Source organism: Aulonocara stuartgranti (assembly GCF_965226115.1).
Source record: "Aulonocara stuartgranti genome assembly, chromosome: 1".
NCBI lineage: Eukaryota > Metazoa > Chordata > Actinopteri > Cichliformes > Cichlidae > Aulonocara > Aulonocara stuartgranti.
Genome location: NC_138939.1, coordinates 30570809 through 30590504, shown reverse-complemented (window position 1 = coordinate 30590504; position 19696 = coordinate 30570809). Strand labels below are relative to the sequence as shown.

General features: G+C 39.2%; 1 protein-coding gene across 8 annotated transcripts in view; it reads right to left on the bottom strand.

The window, feature by feature from the left end:
- Positions 1-19696, bottom strand: part of myo9aa (myosin IXAa) — a 102940-nt gene that overhangs the window by 76059 nt on the left and 7185 nt on the right. For all 8 annotated transcript variants that reach the window (XM_082526355.1, XM_082526358.1, XM_082526357.1 and 5 more), the window contains exon 2: positions 4657-5619. In XM_082526355.1, coding sequence (XP_082382481.1) covers positions 4657-5532 — 876 coding nt within the window. In that variant the 5' untranslated portion in view covers positions 5533-5619. The remainder of the gene's footprint in view (positions 1-4656; positions 5620-19696) is intronic.

The window sequence follows — 19696 nt, the reverse complement described above, 5'->3', positions numbered from 1 at the left end:
CTAGCTTTAATATAATATTTCACCTTCACCCAGAGCAAATCATGTAACACTGAATTTGTAAAACAGGTGGTCAAAACTTCCATACCATACACAGTGCCACCATGGAGACAAAGAGGAAGACACACCAAACTATTTCAAACAGCGAATTTCTATACGCAATTAAACAGGAATTTAAGGCTTACTGTCAACTCAGTCATGGCGCAAGAAGGTAAAAAAACGTCAGGAATGACAGACAGCAGATAAGCACAAAATCAACACTAGGTGAAGCATTTGTCCCATTTCATGCATGCTTGTCTTGAGATCTTCAATCTCTCGGGTCAAATGAAGTCCAAAGCTGTCGAGGGCAGTGTGAGTGAAATACATTTATTCCCCCTTCAACGTCTAACCGAAATTTGAAGGCTGTCATAGCTCTTAACTGCCTTCATTTTAAAGGTTATTTACAATGAACCAAAACACAAGCTGTGTTTATCTAACTGGAATAACATGTCCTCACAGAGTGCGTTTTCATCTCCTTCTCAGTTATATTAATTGAAACAGTTGAGGGACAGAGCTTGTCATGATCTTAACACATAACTGCAGCTGCTGGCTGGTTTCCAGACCAACCCCCTTTGTAAGTGATATCCTGTATCACGAGTTTAAAAAAGAAAATGAAAAAAAAAAACAAAACTGTCTAGCTCGGGGTGGTTTTGTCCTTCAACTGACAGTCAGTAGAAAATGTCGGTGTGCTCTGCCTTGTATAGTATTCATTTACTTTAGCGTGGCGCCTGAGCACTGTCCTGGTCTTTTAAATGAGTCATTGCTAAATGACCTGGCCCAAGTGTGAGGGGAAATGACTACGTTTTTACTTTTGTCAGAGTAAATGAAAGCAACAGTTACCACCACTAAAAAACACATTGCAAGGAAATTAAAGTCACTCACCGGCAAACACTTTTCTTACTTGATGGTCTGTAAACCTGTGATCTGTGTTAGCAAAGCGCTCTATACTGCTCATACAAGCAATCATACACGTCACCACTCTGAATTGCCGTAATCCACCACATTATCTTAGATTTGTATTTGACAAACCACCACGTGTGGTCCCACATAACACAACAAGGTGCTGATCATTTTATTTTTTCCATTGTTATTTTTCAAATCATTAGACTCTATTAAAAAAAAACTTTCCACTTGAATTTGCTTGTTTGGTGTTTCTTAAACCTAAATTCTGATTAACACTGGCATGACATAAGAAAAACTGGATTTCCCTCCATACCAGCTTAAACCAGAATCATTATAATGGAGACATTTGGCAGTCACAAAATCCTGAACTGAGGTCTGTGGAAATATTCTGTCACTACAAAGATTATGGGAGCAGAGGGATAACTTCCAGGAGGAAAACAAAAAAAAACCAAAACTTTTTATAACTTTATTTGGGGTAAAAGCAGCAAATGTTTCAAAAGCTTTTTAATGAAATTTTATTGTTGAGTTAATTGAGGTTACTACCTCAAAATAGATGCTCAACAAAGAGCTGCTGAGTGTCAAGAAAAAGGCTTCCAGAAGACTCTGTTTAAATTTTCTAAACAGATTACCAAAACTGTAAATTATCCATCACATATTTGGGAGTGTGAAGGAAAGGTCAGTCAAGAAATTGAAAGAATAATCAAAAGAGGTTAGGTGTGCAACTAAAAATACCTAAATTGCAACCCAACTTCCAAAGAGATGTGGCCTTTTACAGTCGGTCACAAAGAGATGAGGAGCAGATGCAGTGGCGCTCCTGAAGAAGCACAAACAGACTGATAACCACCAAACCAACAGGCAGTGTTAAGGTAAACGTCAAGTTTACGTTCAAAATTCTTTACATTAAGCTGATAGCACATTAACACCAACAGAAGTTAAAACTCTAACATGGATTTTATTTCCACAACAAAAAAAATCATGTGCTTGTGTTTTTTCTTAAAACACAAGCTTAAAAGAAATGAGATAAATTATCCCTTTGAGGAGACTTTGTTTGATGTTCCTTCCGCCCTTCCTTCAGCCTCTTTGCAGTAGCGCCGCACCTACAGTCTCTGCATTAATCACCAGCAGGCAGATATGCAATCTTACTGTGCAAACAATTAAAGGCTGCTCCTCTGCACTTAAAACTATTCACTCACGTTGCCGTGTTGTGGATTAACTCAACATGCTTACACATTAACCCCAGAGTCGCACAAATGAATGGCATTCCTTAGAGCTTCCTTGCTTAAACACAGGGTAATGAATGTGGTGTAGAGCTACTTGTTGCATGACTTGTTGTTTTGCTCGTCACCTTTGAAGTTGGCTTCTAATCTACTACTGTCAATTTGACTTCGCTTTGATAGCGATGGAAACAAATTACCATGTGGGGAGAGACTTTAAAAATACGCACAATGCTTAACAAATTTATTCGACCACCACCCAAAGTAAGGTTTATGCCACAGCAGGCTTAGATTAAGAGTGATGCTAATTACAAAACTATTTTTTATGTTTATGTAATGGTTCATCTAACAGCATGCGCAAGCACTTCAATCAAAATTATCTTGCTTTACTGATCCATTGTATCTATACATGTACCCGATGTGTGCGATTATAAATTATTATAAACCTCAATTTATATTTTTTTATTCATTCTCCACTTACATTTGTTTCATGTGTCACGTTCGGGGTACATCACCTGTACGTAAGGGTCACCAAAATTGAACTTTGTCAAAGACGGCACTGAACACGGCATCAAGAATCTGAAAAGGTCCCGCGGGCCTCATATTTTTAATGCTAAAATTTAATTTCTATTGTTTTTCATGATTTTCAAATTTACCTTTTTACAAAACAAGCTTTAAAAAAAAAAAAAAAAAAAAAAAAAGCAAAGCGCACAAATATCTTTTGATTAACTTGTCAATCTACAGTTGTTAACAGAAACATCAATATTATGCTTCAATTTCTGACTTGCTTCTAATTTTCTAAAAATATAAGCATTTTCTTGTTTTTATGATACATGACCTAATGTATTTGTTAAGCACTGTATAAAGAGGGTTCATAATCTATTATGCCCTATCATAATATTTTAATTCAAGTTATTTGACAGACAATTTAACAAGGTCATACAGTCAAGCTGGTTATACTGCGATGAGGAAATACTAAAATATGTCAGGAAACACTGCTCTGAACATTTTGAGTGTAAACAGCAGGTGATCAGGCAATGTGACAATGAGTAATACGACCTCTCATTAAAAGTGGACATGGTAACCGTTAAATATTACCTACAGACGTTCTTCTCCCAGTTTCAGCTAAAGTCAAAGTCAACCAGGCTGCTCTATTAACCAGAGCCATCAAGTTTTTAGGTGAGTAAAAGTTACGTTTTAAGTCGTCAGTTCAAGGATGAGAGAATCTCGGAGAATCAATTTAAACTACAAAGCTAACAGTGATATGATCAGGAGAGCTGAGATCTGTATGCAAAACAGGTATTTAATAACACACTTCAACTGCAGTGTTATAGCAGCTTTTTTAAAATAGTTTTATGACATAATCAAAAAAATTGTACGATGACGTCTGATCTTCTTGGGTGGGGGGGGATTAGGTCTCAAATGATCCATTTTGTACTTCTTCTACAAACCAGCACTCCTTCTAATGGCCATTAGAAAGAGTGCTGACTCTAAAAAGAAGTGTGATTGTATAGATGTGCATGAGAAAAAGTCCCAATGCTCGACTGATTTATGATCTCAGTTAAACACTTTCCTTAGGAGAGTGTGGTCGCAAATGCAGGTTTTAAGTATTACAGACATCAAATTGATGTTCATTATAACAAAATTCCCATTAGGGCTGTTCGATATAACGATATATATCGGATAATGATATCAAAACATCTATAGTTTCATACGACGCCATCGTTTGTTTTGTGGTGTCGCAAAATAAACTGTTTACTGCAATATTTTTTCATCATTTTGATGGTCCCTGTAGTGGCCTAATAATTTGTTAAAGTTCTGTCTTTCTCTTATATTTAATATGACCACACTACTGACGGACAAGCGCCTGTTTTTACACGTTGTCGTTAGCAACCACAACGGTAAAACAATGGCGTGGCTCCGCCGTCCGCTTGTTTGTTTTGCATATTAACCTTTCACAAAAGCTCAAGATCAAAAGCTTGAATGAATAGTGGCATTGTAAAGCGCTTTGGGTGCCTTGAAAAGCGCTATATAAATCCAATCCATTATTATTATTATTATTAAAAGTCTGAACTCCAGGTACACAGCGCCCAGATGAAAACACTTCACGCAAGTCGAGCTGCCCGAGATTCACAGAATTTACAGAAAATGTTACATTTTTGTGATTTATATCGTTATCGGGATGATAGATGTCTTATATCGGAATATGAGATTTTGGTCATATCGCACAGACCAATATGTGCGATATGACTCCCATATAGGAGTCTCACAGAGTAAAATAGACAATAAAGCACAGTATGCTTTTGGGTGTGGCTAGCTTGCAACTGAAAAGGTTTCTCAATTAGTTTCACCCCTTATGGTTTCAAAAAAACAAAAATGTTGTCCGACAAAAATGCTAAACTCGAGGCTTTAAACAGAACTTAAACAAATGGGTGACAGCATTCCTGTTCCTCTTATGTATACATTGCATGACTGAAACCCAGTGACTGTATGTTTTGCTTACCTCCAATACTGGCCCCGCCCCCAAGATGATCTGCTCCACTCCACTAGCAAAACCCTTCTGACTGAGAGCAGTCAGATGATGAATGAGGAAGTTTGTGCTTTGCGTCTTCCCAGAGCCGCTCTCCCCAGATATAACAATGCATTGATTCCTCCGTCTCTGCAGCATGGCGTGGTAAGCCACATCCGCCACGGCGTAAATATGTGGCTCCAAATCTCCCAGTGTATGATTATCATACATCTTCACATACTTGGGGTTATAGATGGGCAGGAATTTGAAGGGGTTAATGACGATGAGGATGCTTCCAACGTAAGTGTAGATCTTTTCCTGGCGGAAGCGGGAGCGCAGGTTGTCCAGCAGCGTGCGCTCGTTGAGCTCTGGCAGGCAGCACATATCTGCATGGTCACCCTGAGATTCAGGCTGTGGCAGCAGTCCACGCTCCATCAGGCGCCTGCGCTCCTCTGTGACCTGCAGCCACATCTGAAGGCTGCCGCCATAGTGAATCGAGCCATCCAGATTCTTCTCCCTTAGCAGGAAGCGGTAATCCTCGCCACCTGACAGCGGCCGGTGCTCTAGTGCGATACGGGGCCAGAGCATCATCCTCTGCACGGGACAGTCGTTGGGGTTCAGAATCCATTCTTCACCTCCAAATTCTTTCACCTCAGCCAGAACATAAAACTTGGAGCGGTCCAACTTGAGCCGTTCAATGACACGTTCAATGGCTTCAGCGGCTGTGGTGGTCTTGCGGGCGCTGATTGGGCAGTAGATTGTGCCTTCTGCCAGGGCGCCTGGGTAGATGCGCACGGTTAACTCCGAGTTCTCGAAGCGCGGCCGACGACCCAGGGTGCCCATGCCACCAACGCCATCACGAGCACTCATGGTGGATCAGGAGCTCCCATTAGCAGCAGCCCGGCACTGGCATGTTCTTAACTGTGTCGGAGGATCCACCAATTCAAGACATTACCACTGCAAAAGAAAGAACAAAAAGGTTGATTTAAAAAAAAATAATAATAACTTGATAGCTTGATCAGCCATTTTTTCTTCTAAATCAACAGCCAGACTTCTTTAGTTATCATGACAAAAGCAATGAAAAAATAAACTTCTGTTCAACTCATCATAGCTGACTTAATCTAGGGCTGAACGATTATGGAAAATAATCTAATTGCGATTTTTTGCCCCAATATTGCGATTGCGATGCGATATGCGATTATTTTTTAAGGTCTTTGTCTTCTGTATTATTAAACAAAGACAAGCAATACATCATATAGTATGGCCAATACTATATTACATTAATTTTAAACTGTTCTTTCCTGGAAGACAGACCTCTGTTATGATGACATGAGGTGATGCATGAATTGATGACTGACATTTTTATTTAACTTCTTCAATCACAACAGTATATTTGAACATACACAATAGTTTATTTTTAGCTTACAAACATCTGAGCATAAAGTGCTGACAAGGAACCCTGGTGTAAACATTAAAATGAAAGTCAGTACAATGTGCAGATTGCAGAAATATATATAAAAAAAATCAGTGGCTTTACCACACTCAGTTTTTCGACATCTGTGAACTACTAGACAGTCATTCAATTAAAAAATAATATTAAATAAATAAAACTAATAAATAAAAAATACACACATCTTACTGATCTCTGCAGTCAGTAACATTACACATAAAGTGCAAACATAATAGCAATTGTATAAACACACACACAAACACGCCTTTAAAATTTAAAGGCGTGAAATTGGACGGTCTAGTTCTGATTAGCGTCACCGCTGTCTCGGTGGAGTTTAATAAACTCGGCCGTCTGCTTCTTGCTATCTAAAATATAACCAGACACTGGTGTAAATTCTCGACTGTCTCATACTTCTGTTTAATAAGTTTTCTGTTTGACGTTTAGTCAGCTGTGTGAAAACCAAGGAGGAACCCACCCGGGGGATTAATAAAGTTTTATTTTATCTAATCTAATAACTTTAATCTCAGCCAAACCGATTTACTCACGAACAAACAAAACACTGAAAAAAGCCCAACAATAACATTTTTAGGTTGTCTAAGTGACTTATATATTACGTTTAACCCGAGCAGCGAAACTCCGCGGTGATCTGAAAATGATGTGCCGGGAGTTGTGCCGTTCTCGGCCGCATCAGTAACCCTCGAGCTCCCGGCTAGCTGTCGAGCTGGTGGGTAGCAGACGCCTCTGAAAACGTCGAAGCACTTTTGCAAATATGGGATATCTTGATAAACCGAGCAGATATTTGATGTTTACACAACTACTTTCTCGCCTGAAAATATGTTAAAAGTTTATTTTGTGACCCAGAAAGATTAGTATGAGTAATTTTAAAACTTAGTAGCGGCCGCCATTGCTGGAAACTGGAGTTTGGCTGGGCCGCGCTATGAATTCTGGGATATGGTAGTAATTTGGACAGCCTTCGGCGCGTCGCTGTGACGTAATCGGTCTACAAATGCGGCCTCAGGAGGATGCAGCCCATGAATTTGGACATGTCCAGAGTATAATCGCAGCCTTTGCGGTTAGAAAATTGCACTTGATCATGTCGCGATATTATCGCAAATGCGATATATCGTTCAGCCCTAACTTAATCTAACCTCAACAAGTACAATTTTTTTTTTAAACTCCTGGAGGCTTTGAGAACGTCTCTGGGCTAAAATTGAAATGAACCTTCGAAAATCTAGTGAGTTAAGGCCAGGCATTTCAGCGCAGCTCTGCAATCTGCCCGATTACAAAATCTGGCAGATTATGACACAAAGACCATGTGCTGTTATGTAATCTGCCAGTGGGCCAAATTTTTTTTTTGGATCCTGACATGTACACTCATAGAAAGGAGAGGCCATGAGGATCTACAGGATTACCATTAGCACACACCCACACTGCCGAGCACACACACATAAGCTCTTGCCAGCAGCTGCCATCCTCTTTACTCTATGCACAATCACGCCATTCACAAGTTCCCGCTTTAATACACAGCAGAGGGGCATCACGGGGCGAGCAGAGGCCACGGACAGACGAGGACAGGAAAAGAGCTGGAATTAATGACCAAGCTGCTAAGCAAAGACCACCCCTGATAGAATCAATGAACCTAAAGTTGCTCTTGAAAGGTCAAACATCCATGTACTCTTATATAATAAAACTAAAGAATACAGCAGCCCACATCCCCCTTTGAAACAAATGATAAGAGTTCATATTCACTACACTGTGTTCAGGTACAATCAAGCATTGCAAGAATACAGTGATAGGATGTAACGTCTGCTTTTAAAAAACAAAACAGAACACTGGAGGCAAACTGTAGATTTTTGTTCATGTTCAGACTTGCAGTAAACAAACCTCATAATTACTTGGCAATTATGATCATTTATGCCATATAAGACTGAAATAAAAAAAAAATTAATTAAGAACAAGGGAGACAGATTTTTTTGGTATGTGTGTCTACCAACCACATCTGAAGCCTCATCTAACGATGGCAACATTACAGTCTTGTGTGTCATCACACCCACACCCATCCACACCCACATATTAATTCATAAAAGCAGTTTACATATAGAACGTTATATAATAAAATTGGTAATATGCTCATCTAAAATTCGACATCCCAGGAATATTCATGTAGCTTGATAGTAAACTGAATGTGCCCAGGCTCATAATATAAAGACTTGGCAAGAATCGAAGTTGATTTAACTGTTACAGTGGTCACAATCTCTTTTTTGCCTTATGAACGTTGCTGAATAAAGGTCAAAGAAGGTTCTTTGTTACTTAGAAACAGGAAAAATATCACATTTTGACAATAAAATGTCACCACTTGACCATTTATGTCATGATTAGCACATGAATTCACAAAAAACATACATGGACCTTCATTTGAATTATCAAATGAATCAGCTCATTCCTGTCAGGTTCAAAACTGTACAGAAATTCCCTTTAGGTGCTCCTGATTCATAACAATACTGAGAAAGGAAAGCACAAAATACCTGGCAACAAACCCCAAAAACATGATGCTTCCAAGTACAACCTGTGTGGAGATTGAAAATGGCCTTAATCCACCCCCAAAAAAAAGAAAACCACTTTTTTTTTCCTGCAGCTGTCATTAGGAAGGTTTAAGACATTAAACTTACAGAATTGTCACTCCAAGAGGTCATTTATATTTTTATGGGTGATGTACTGATTGGAGACCGCTTGTAATTGCGTTGTACCTGCGACAATGACAATAAAGACATTCTGATTCTGAACCTGTCAATAGCACCCAGACATTTTTTTCCCCCCAGTATTTTATCGCGCAAACGCTGACTTGTGTTTGACCATATGTGAATTAATATAAATATATATTATGAGATATCCGTCATAAAAATATCTTGTTTTCCTTAGAGGAATCATTTTAGTTTGAAATTTATCTTTAATATTACAATGCCTGAAAATAAATTGGATCAATTTCCTCACCAACTATTACATGAGCACCATGACCCCAGCAGAAAAACCCTGGAAAACAGGAAATGGAACAGGGACACATATAGTAGGTGCACAGAGACGAGTACAAAGGACTCCAGCAGGGAAATGATACAATGCTGCACCCATCCCTGGTCATTTCCTGTTGCCCCATATCCAACTCTGTGTGTCACTTCAGCAACTTCGATACAAACATGTGCCATGGTCCACATACAGGCGCACACAGAATTATATATATGCATTACTTCTTTCGATCTTATATAAGTCACTCAGTCTTACTGCTCACTACTGAATCCATAAACTGGAATTAATTGAGTGCAATGTTTTCCTGTTTGTGTGACTCGACTGCGTCTGTGTGTATCAGCGTGTGTTCTGATCACTGGGTTAGGGCGTCTCGAACAGATGGTCAGCTCGCTGCTTAAAGGATAGGGGATGGGGGGATTTAGGGTTGTGGCAGTGCTGCACAGTGCAGGGCCATGCTGGCAAACTCGCTCTTTATCATCACATGAGGACATTCAACTAATAGACATCTCTGGGAAAACCTTACTAATCACAGGACATCTTCCACCATCTTCAGTCACTGAAGCGATATGACAAAGTCATTTCATTGATAATCAAACACATTAAAGGCTAATAATTATCAGGGCTGCAAACCAGGCAAATCTGGCATTTTAGTGACAATATGTTCAACTCCACCAATTTTTATTTGGTCTAATAGAGTACTGAACAGTTCTGGAAAAAAAAAAACATAATAATAAAAAAAAAAAGTTTTTTGTTTGTTTGGGTGGATGCATAAACTACAAAAAGAGGCCATTGCAGACCTTTTTATTTCCCTGGTTCACGTCACCCTTTATATTATATAAGCAAGTGCTTCTTATTAATTTTATTTATAATTTACCTGTCCAGTACAACAACCTGTGAGAGCTAATATTAATAAGCTACTTTTTTTGTCCCTCTTCTTAAGAGAGTTAAATTAACTAAACGAAATATTTTGTTCCAACATACACATCTAGCACCAATGGACATTCACATCCTTCACTGATCGCATGATTCACATTGTGCTCAAACAATCAAAAACGTAAGAAAGGAAATATTTCTGGTATATATCGTTTCACCTGAGTGCCATGCCTGTGCGTCTGCACACCAACTTAAAAAAGGTCTGATTTTAGATAACTCTGAGGTTTGTGCCCTTAAGGAAGTGACAAAGCAGATGGTGCACAGCTGGATGAAACCTGCAGTGGCCTATTCAGCTCCTCAAGCAATTGAACTAGAAACAGACCTGTTGCATCACCTGGGTAGTCATGGATAAGGGCTTGTTGTCAAGTAGTTTAATCTGGAATCAGCTCAAGATTTTTATTTTTGTTTTTTTACATGTCAGGAAAGAACCAATCTCACCTAATATATCAAACAACTTCAATCCCGGGATTCCCGCTTCAATCTTTTGTTAAAGTTAAACTTTGCTGAACACTGATAGTATCTATTAAAGTTAAGAGCAGCGCTGGGACTTATCTGCTCTTGGATCAGTAGGTAAACACAGACTCGAACACGATCAAAAAGCAGAAACTGTTGGTTTCATTTTCTTGTTCCATCCAGAAAGTCCCCTCTTTCTTTGGCAGAATAAATGAAGCATTTTCATTCTTTAGCACATCCTCTTAAAGACAGTTTCCTCAAAACATCTGGGTGAGGCCCTTTTTGTTACCACCAACAAATGCATATCTGTTGTTTTTATAGGTCTGGGAATATCATTTGAGTCTCGCAGGTAGATGTAAACTTAGATCTTTTTGGCAGATACTGATATTTGAAGAAAATTACACTATGCATTTCTTTCTGTAATCTGAACATTGAGAGAAGCCTAGTCTGAGGTTCCCTCTGACTGAGGTTCAACCACATGACTCTTACTATACAATCGCTGACACTGAAGGAATGTCAGGATCTAGTTTGGTCAGCTTTTTACAACGTGAAGTCATCTTTCTGAAAAGTTTAGTAGGTGTATGTCATCAGTGCCTAGCTTGTTCAGGGCTCATACTGTTACAGAGCCTCAATATCACACATTTACTAACTGGGAATTTGTATGTGTTGCACTAAGGTGTGCGAGTTGGCACTGGACTGTGAACCCTCCCATTTGGTTTGCAGTTTTTAAAGTGTTAATTTGTAGATTTGACAGCTTCACAAAGCCAACTTTAGCTGCTATGTTTACTGTCCACATCTCGCAGGATTACAGTGTTAGTTTATTACTGTTTGCATCAGTCATACAAATGCGTTTGTCAGCTGTTTCTTTAAGCCACGACTCAGATCTCTGGCCTTACCAGAGTTATGACAGCCACACTAAATGCAGGGTACGCCTTCTTAACATTCATGTGAAGTTCAACATTCATTTTACTCAAAATGCTCTGCAAACAAGAAAAGGTTTGAGCATCATTTTTATAGCTTTCAAAAGAAAACCGCACGTCCGTATGGTAGTCACGAAACGTTTTTGTTTAAGTAAGTGCTGACATAATATGGAAGAGTTATTTGAATGCTACAATCATAACATTAATAAGAAAACAAGACTTTCATTAGCGCAAGTTCAAGAAACTAACAAGTACTTTACCTCGTTGGTTTTGTTAATATTTTATCCATTAAAAGATAATGTCATAGTTTCTTAGAATTGGTAGTTTGCCATTTTAAATACCTTTTTTATGTGTAATAGGGCATGCTTACATGGGAATGCACGTTTATTGATGACTACTTGTAACACACATGCAGAACGTGCCAATTATGAGATTGCAAAGATGAGATAGAGGTAAGATCCTGGGAGCCAGACTATGTTATGCAGCACCACAAGCAACAAATATAAAATTATTTCCCCATTTTTAAACAGACCTACACAACCTTCAACAATACGCCCGGGGCCCCTCATTATTACAGGTGGAACGGAAGCCACATAAAACATGGTTATCGGCGACTCGTAAAAATAACTGTAAAAACAGATTAGCATGAGCTAGTGAAAATTAACAACTGAAGAAAAGATGATAAAGCCTTCTGTATTGGCTTTGAGGAAATTTAACATATCCTAAAAGGAAAGAAGACACACAGAGCAAGTGCTGAATGACTATATTAATAATTTCTGAACGTTTAAATCAAGCCAAGATTTGGAAGGTTTGCTTGTTTACAATGTGGGTAGTTTAGCAGTCAGATTTCCCATAAGTCTGCTGTGAAATGGTCAGTTATAAACTCTAGAGAGCTGTAAAGGACTAAATAAACGTTATTGGAATTGCTAAATAGTGCAGGTAGAAAAACAGTTTGACTGAGAACCACATTGTGAACAGTCAGATAATCTCCACAGTCTTAGCATCCGGCTCTAGGAATGCAGAAAATTCAAGTGCAACATACCGAGTCAAAACAACCTGAGAAGAAAAAATCCACAGTATCTGCTCAGCTCCTACAGTGGCTTATTTGTTTAAACTTGAAACCAGGCAGCTTTGGCTCAGGTGGCAGAGCAGGTTGTCCACTAATCACAGGGTTGGTGCTCCCATTCGTGTGCGAGTGTTTGTGAATGAGCGATAAAATGGCAGATCACATACAGTCCAATCACAGCTGACTGAACAAATATTAAAATAAGTAGTAGTATTCTATTTAATTCTCCAAGCTGTCATGTTGTGCTAATAAATGTCAGAGTTGGTAAAATAATGCAAATGCATAACACTGATTAAAGTTCAACTGCAAAATCATTCATAGTGGCACTAAACGGGCCAAATGTTGTTTTATTTTCATTATTTTGATTTGGATCAATTCAGAATTTACATTCCAAACTTTAATTGATGAAGAGACAGAAAAAATAAAATAAAATAAATTTTCCAGCAAAGACGTTAGTGGTGACGTTAAGAAAAAACATTGCAGCCTTTAATACATGTATTCGAATATAATTAACACAGATCACGCAACTACAAGGAGATCACTGACGTGTATGTATGTTTCTATCATACAGCTTCACTGGCATGAAACAAGCAGCACAAGAGTTACCGTTTGCCTGGCTATGATGCCGCATATGTGCAAACAGAAACAGCAACTCAAAAGCTCAACGCAGTCATTCTCAGAAAGAACTACTACAAGTGGTTGACCAACATCTTAACAGCCTTTTGGAGCCACCCTCTACAGTGAAAACACAATACTTCAGCAGCTTCAGCTAAAGTCTGCAGGAACAGTAAGGTCAGCTGAATGAAGCAGACATGCCACGCTTGCTCCGACATGTTCAACAAACCTGTAATTACAAGTGACCATTCCTTGCACCCAAATGTGCAGCACCACTCTGTCTCTTCAGTGTCTTAGAGACATAGTTCACCTTCAGCCCGGAGGCAACAGTGTAGCTTAGCAAGTGCAGCCCTGACCTTCTTAAGCAGATAGCTACAATTCCCCAAGCTGTTCAGACTCTAAGGCTAACAACAGAAAAGAGCAGTCTACTGGATCAATGCTCAATGGGTGATTGACCTGAAAAACTATTTTTGGAAGATTTTCTTAAATGTGAGGACTGCTGGGCACACAAGATTTAGCAACAGAAAATTATACGGGGGAGAAAAAAAATCAGCTCATGTAGTGATTACATGATTGTTAGCTCAACTAGTGTAAGCCCCGCCCCCTTTCATTAAAAAGTTTAATTCAACTGATGTGGAAAGGGGGAGTAAACATTTCAGTAAACAGGAAAAAAGAAGCTTTAGGAAGTGTGACTAAGGGATGCCAGCTTAGCATGCTAGTGGTCAGCTCATGAACAGTAGCTTACCAGCCAACCCTGTAATACATCCCTCCATGTCACAAAGACTAGAATAATTAGATTAATCTCAGCGTGCAGCTTCACGGTGTGAGCAGATCCCATCCATCACTGTTTAATCATGGTTTTTTTTTTAGATCTAATTTGCTTAATGTAACCTTAACAAATGGCAGGAAGATAAAGCTACTGGATGATTGTGGAAATCTTTATGCATTTCTTTTCCTTCTTTAGTCGAAGACTACGCGTACGTACAGCATTTCCTTTGGAAAGTGTACAAACCATTTTGGAGCCATACCAAAGCGGCTGCCCAGAAGTGAATGGTTGACAGAGGTCAAGTTTTCCTAGACTGTGTGGTAAATTGACTGTAACATGAGGATATGGCACATCAGCCTACTGTAACCTCTCCCTGTATTTAACTCACTGGTAAATGGCATGTTTGCATCCTGAATTTCTTGTTTTCCATTTACCCAAATAGTGTCAAACACTAGAGTCAGCGTCTGTAACATTTTGGTTTTGTGGTTTTGTTGTGTTTGCAGATGATATATGCAAATAATTCCTTCAAGCCCAAATGTGCTCACTGGTCCAGAAGCTGGAGTCGACCTTCGGATGATTTTAAAGAGATGGGACAATGACATTGGCTCATGTCATTATCAAAAGGCACTCAAAAAACTGCAGTATCTGAACATGATCCATATGAATACCAAGTTACCTGCTTCCACTTACTGAAATGCAATCTCAAACCCATTGGCTATAATCTAACAAAACAGTTATTTTTCATATCGTGTATGTACGCAAACAACGACCAGGTTGGTTGAAAACAGCAGAAATGCCAGAACAGTGAACAGAATAGCTGATGGATGCTCAGAGTGAGGTCTATTTACAAAATGCATAACATTATTATAAGAAAAGACTAATTTCTAATAAGGTAACGTGACTGCACTTCAAAAAAGGTCAAAGTTCAAGCTGTCCAGGGAATCTGCAACCTAACTGGTTGGCAGATGCATACGACCAGAAGGCTGTAATTTTAGCTTCTTATGCACTGACAGCAGTATGGTTTCAGGCCCTTGCATACCTTAACTAACTTGTTGTGCTCTCCGTTTCGACAACTGCTAATGACCAGGAAGCGGTGGCTCGGGTGTGGAACATGAGCTTCGGCCAAATATTCAGAGAGCCAGTTAGAATAGGAGGATAAAAGGATTGAAAGGTATAGATTCACAGAACGAGAAACTGAACTCAGAGAATTAAGGAGATACAGGAACAGGCGGCGAGAGACACGCGGAGAAGAGGATGTCGGCTTCCTGAAATCTTAGCTGTGGGAAAGTGAGAGCACAATAAAGGGAGAAGAGCGAGAAATGAAAAGGCAATGCTAACACCCAACTTGGAAAGACAACACTGTGGTGGCATTTATTTATTGCTACAGTTTCACAATTAACCTGATAGTTTATTATTTAATTTCTACAACTGAGAGCTTACGAATAGCACTGTCCTGAAACAAACAGGAGAAGCTACATTCTAGTTTCACATTAATGCTGAACAAAAAATGAATCATTTCCACTGAACTACTTCTTAATCTTGTTAATCCAGGTACAAAGTTCACTGTGACTGTAGGCAGCACAGAATAAACCTTTCAGAAAGGTAAGAGCATGCCTTTGGAGCTTAAAGACTACACCAAAATCACACCGTATACAAATACAAAAAGATTTCATGACATCTGATTTGCAAACCAGTCTGTTGCAGATACTGCTACTGGGTTTTACAGTGTTGGATGCAGTTTTCTTAATCAACAGCCATAACCTTTGAATCATGGCAGTGGTACACTGAGATCATTCAAGTAAGTATGGATGCTGCATTTCCTTTTCACTTACACTGGAAATGTAGGATGTACACAAATAGATTTTTTTTTTTTTTGTCATTCATAAGCTAAGCAGGGTTTTTTTTACCCACCCAAATAATAAATTAGCTTAGCTAGCTTCGCTTAATAGAAACAGAGCAATCACATTTAAAACAAACTGTAGTATACTAAAATACTGCTTGTTATGGCTCAATCACAGTTGGGGGGGGAACAAAAAACAACGTAATGAATGACAACTCAAGAATATCTTAAGAGTCTATAGATGATTATGTTTAGACAACAAAGGTGACAGACAAGTGGAACAGGTTACCATTCAAAGGGTTGGCTGATCGGACAAACTGCATGCATCGCCAGCTGATTTTACATCACACACTGCTAACACTTAAAAACTTGTGTCTTACAAAAACACTTAAGTCAATGTCATCAAAAATGTGCTTAAACAAGTCCAGGCTGGACTCGCTGTCCATGCCATAATTAACAACGACTGACGACCAACTCCCCTCACATTAACTTCAGCTGAGCGCCAACAGGTGACACGACTGCCACGAAAATATGTCACTGGAGGAAACGCCATGTGCGTTTGCTAAATTAAGAGCCTCACTTTGCTATGCAGGACCTATTCTTGTTGTTCCCTGAAGGAGAGAGTGGAGGGAGAAACCAGAGGAAGGAAATTAATTCAGAGCAGAGCGGGAACATTATTAAAAAAAAAAAAAAAAAAACCCACATTGTACGCTATTGTGTGCTCTGATATCTATGGTCTCTGCACATTCTGCACCTTTTCACTCGTCACCATTTTAGCACACTGCATTTTAATTATTGTAAGGTGTGCTGCAGCAAATCCTAATCCATCCCGCTCCCCTTCAAGTTTCAATGTGACTTCAGGTTCAAAGAAAACCCAACAAATCCAAAGTGCAAGGTTAAGTCAAAAGCTTGTAAATGACGAGTGGATTTATTTTAATGGACCCTCGTAAAACAGGCTGAAAGAAACAGGAACATGGACTCTCTTACAAAAAGGTTATAGGTACTTTTTCATTACTATTAAATCTCTTGTGTTAGTGGCAACAAGTAATGACCATGTCACGTTTTTGATTTACCTTTTTGGATGATTTTCCTCAAAATCAGTCAGACCAAGTGACCTGTTCAACTGCAGGCTGCTCTGGAGACTTGATATTAAAAAAAGAAAGAAAATGCCACTGGGGGCCTCTATGAAAGCACACTAGAAAGAGTGGGAGTAAACAGCACCACTCCTCTGTTGTCGCCACAGAGAATTCCACTTCCTGTGTCCACTCCCCGGACAACGAGAGCAGCTTTGCGTGACAGGAAGGGCCGCACAAGGGGTTTCGACACAACAATACCATCACGCTATTGTTAATAAAGTTCCATTTCAGCTTTGCTTCTAATTTCATATTGATCTTTCAGTTACTTTATGAGCAGGAAACTCACTGCAACACAAGTTGGAACAAAAGGAGTTTTGAAGAAAAGTAGTTCAAGATTTCACATTGAGGACAAACAATGAAGCCACGGCTCATATACAGATTTGTTATATTCCAATTCAACCCTGTTTGCATTCACTTCAAACCAGGAGCAAGGGGGAAAGGGAGACAAAGCAAGTTTTTGAACAGAAAGAGAGAACACCAATAAAGGAGAGGGTTTTGCACAATGCAACAACCAGTCGGGATATTTTTGACAGCTGCAGCCCGCCACACAGTCGGGGCCGGTGTGATCAGGGTGTGAACTCTGCAATCAGCAGGACATCATTATTTTTTCCCCCACTAATGTTCTTTATTAGAGCATATGAGTGTAATTCCTCACATAAACACATTCCTTAGAAACCCATACAGAAAGATTCTGTAAAAAACAAAAGGATTCGTGAAATAATCTGTTCGAACTTCATGCTCATGCTTCTGTTTCTAGAGTTCAGTAGGTGAGCTGGCCATGTTAGCCGATAGTGAAACACCTGCTTGGAAACTTGTCCATGCATTCAATGGACGTCATCCACAGTAGACGACATGATGGCATGGACTCCTCAGTTATCTTTTAGTAACTGTTCCTTTTTAAATGGTCCTTCACTCTGGGTTATGCAGGTGTAAGTAAGCTTTTCTCTGCCTCCTGCTCACATTGGCCTAAATCTGCTAAGGATAAGAGCATGTCTATTATCCATTCGTGTGCTTTTGATTGTTTCTTAACAAAGAACAGGATGAAAAGCACAGCAGTATACAGATATGTTCTGCCTGGTGATAAACAGACCAGATCAGCGTTAGTCATAGTCATAAAAGTAAATAAATGTGAGTAATGTTTTATTAATGTTATCAGTATCCAGCACTGTGAAGGTTTTTTCAAGGAAGCTAAGGGGGATTTCACAAAAAATGACTCGACACATAACAAAATTGCAGAGATTTTCTACAGAAATTTGGAGATGCACACTTTTAAACATTCCTGCTTTTGTTTTACTGAGGAACTTTCTACCTACTCACTATTTCAGGCTTTACAGACACATTATGGACCTGTAGGTGAAGAAATCTGTTTGCAGAGCCTACTTTGGCTTGGGCCAAAATGTTGAGTCTAAAACAAGGCCGTGTTCTTGGTCTGACCTCACGTTTATATTTTATTGTTTTAGAGGGTGGAAAAATGTTTTTCCTTTCAGACTCCATTCTAGCTCTGGAAATATCAATATCACCCCGCAGTTTAGATTTGGCCAGCGACAAAGGAAAAGTACACCACCCTACAATAAAAGGCGCCAGCCGGTGGAAGGTACATCATCAACAGCTGTTTGGGTTTTCGGTCTAACAGTTTCTTGGAAATCATACTACAAAAATGCTCATATGATCACTTTTGTCTCTCTTTTTACACCATTATGATTGGTAGAAATTTATGAGCTCAGAAAGCTACAGCATAACAATGAATGCCTGATGTGAAACAACTGTATGACATGCATGGAAACATGCCAAGTTTCACTTGAAATGAACATGAAAAGAAAAATAAGTCCTTCTGGAAGAAAGCCGTTCCATCTTGTAGCCCATCTTGGTAACACCCTAAGGCATTTATTCAAGTAGTTTTGACATTCCTACCCAATTGAATAAAGAGAAAACCTTAAAAATCCTGGTACATGAATTAATTTTAACAATTTGCAATATGCCGAGTACTGTAACAATTTAGCAACCACATGTTGCAGCCAATCAAAAGGCAGCCACAGAGTTTTTGTAGATGTAATGACATTGCTTACTCATGTGACCGAACCGTTAGCTAGCTCTGAATTAGGAGGCAGATTTGTCAAACTAAATGTTTCCAGTGATGGATTTTTTTTTTTTTTTTTGGGAGGGGGGGGGGGGGGGTGGATTGTAAGTTTTTTTAGCTAATATTATCTCAGGAAGGAGGTGCATGAGATGAGCACTCTTGTTTTTAGCATCCCCAAGTATTTTTAATTATTTAATAAAATATTGATATTTGGTGTAACAATGTAACATGTTGATCTCTATTAAATAGAATCACCAGTCAAATCTAATCTGTTATCTTCTCATATCTACTGGTCTTTAAAAAGTTCAGTAATAACTAATAAACTGGACAAAATGTGCTGGAGGCAAACAGCAGAGACAGAGGACGGGATATAGAGGAAGGAAGCAGAAGAGCAGCAAGATGGTGTAGGTCTAGGAGGCATCACTGACCCAGATTATCCACACTCCATTTCCCCCTCAGAAAGTCCAAACAGACCCATTCAGCTGCCCCTGGCCTCAGGGAAGACAGTGCTGGGAAGCAGTTAGGACACTAGCATGTTTCCTGAAGAACCATGTAAAGCACGTGATTCTGTTGTAAAGGCCAACCAGATGGTAGGCACAAAACATGTACTAAATAGGCACAGTATATATAAATACAATGGATAACAGTGTCACAGGCACTGGGATCTTGTCTGCAAACATAAACACACACTCTGAGGAAGAGATGCCAACAGGACTCATCTCGTCTTTCACAGCTGAGTGGAGATGAGCAATAATGA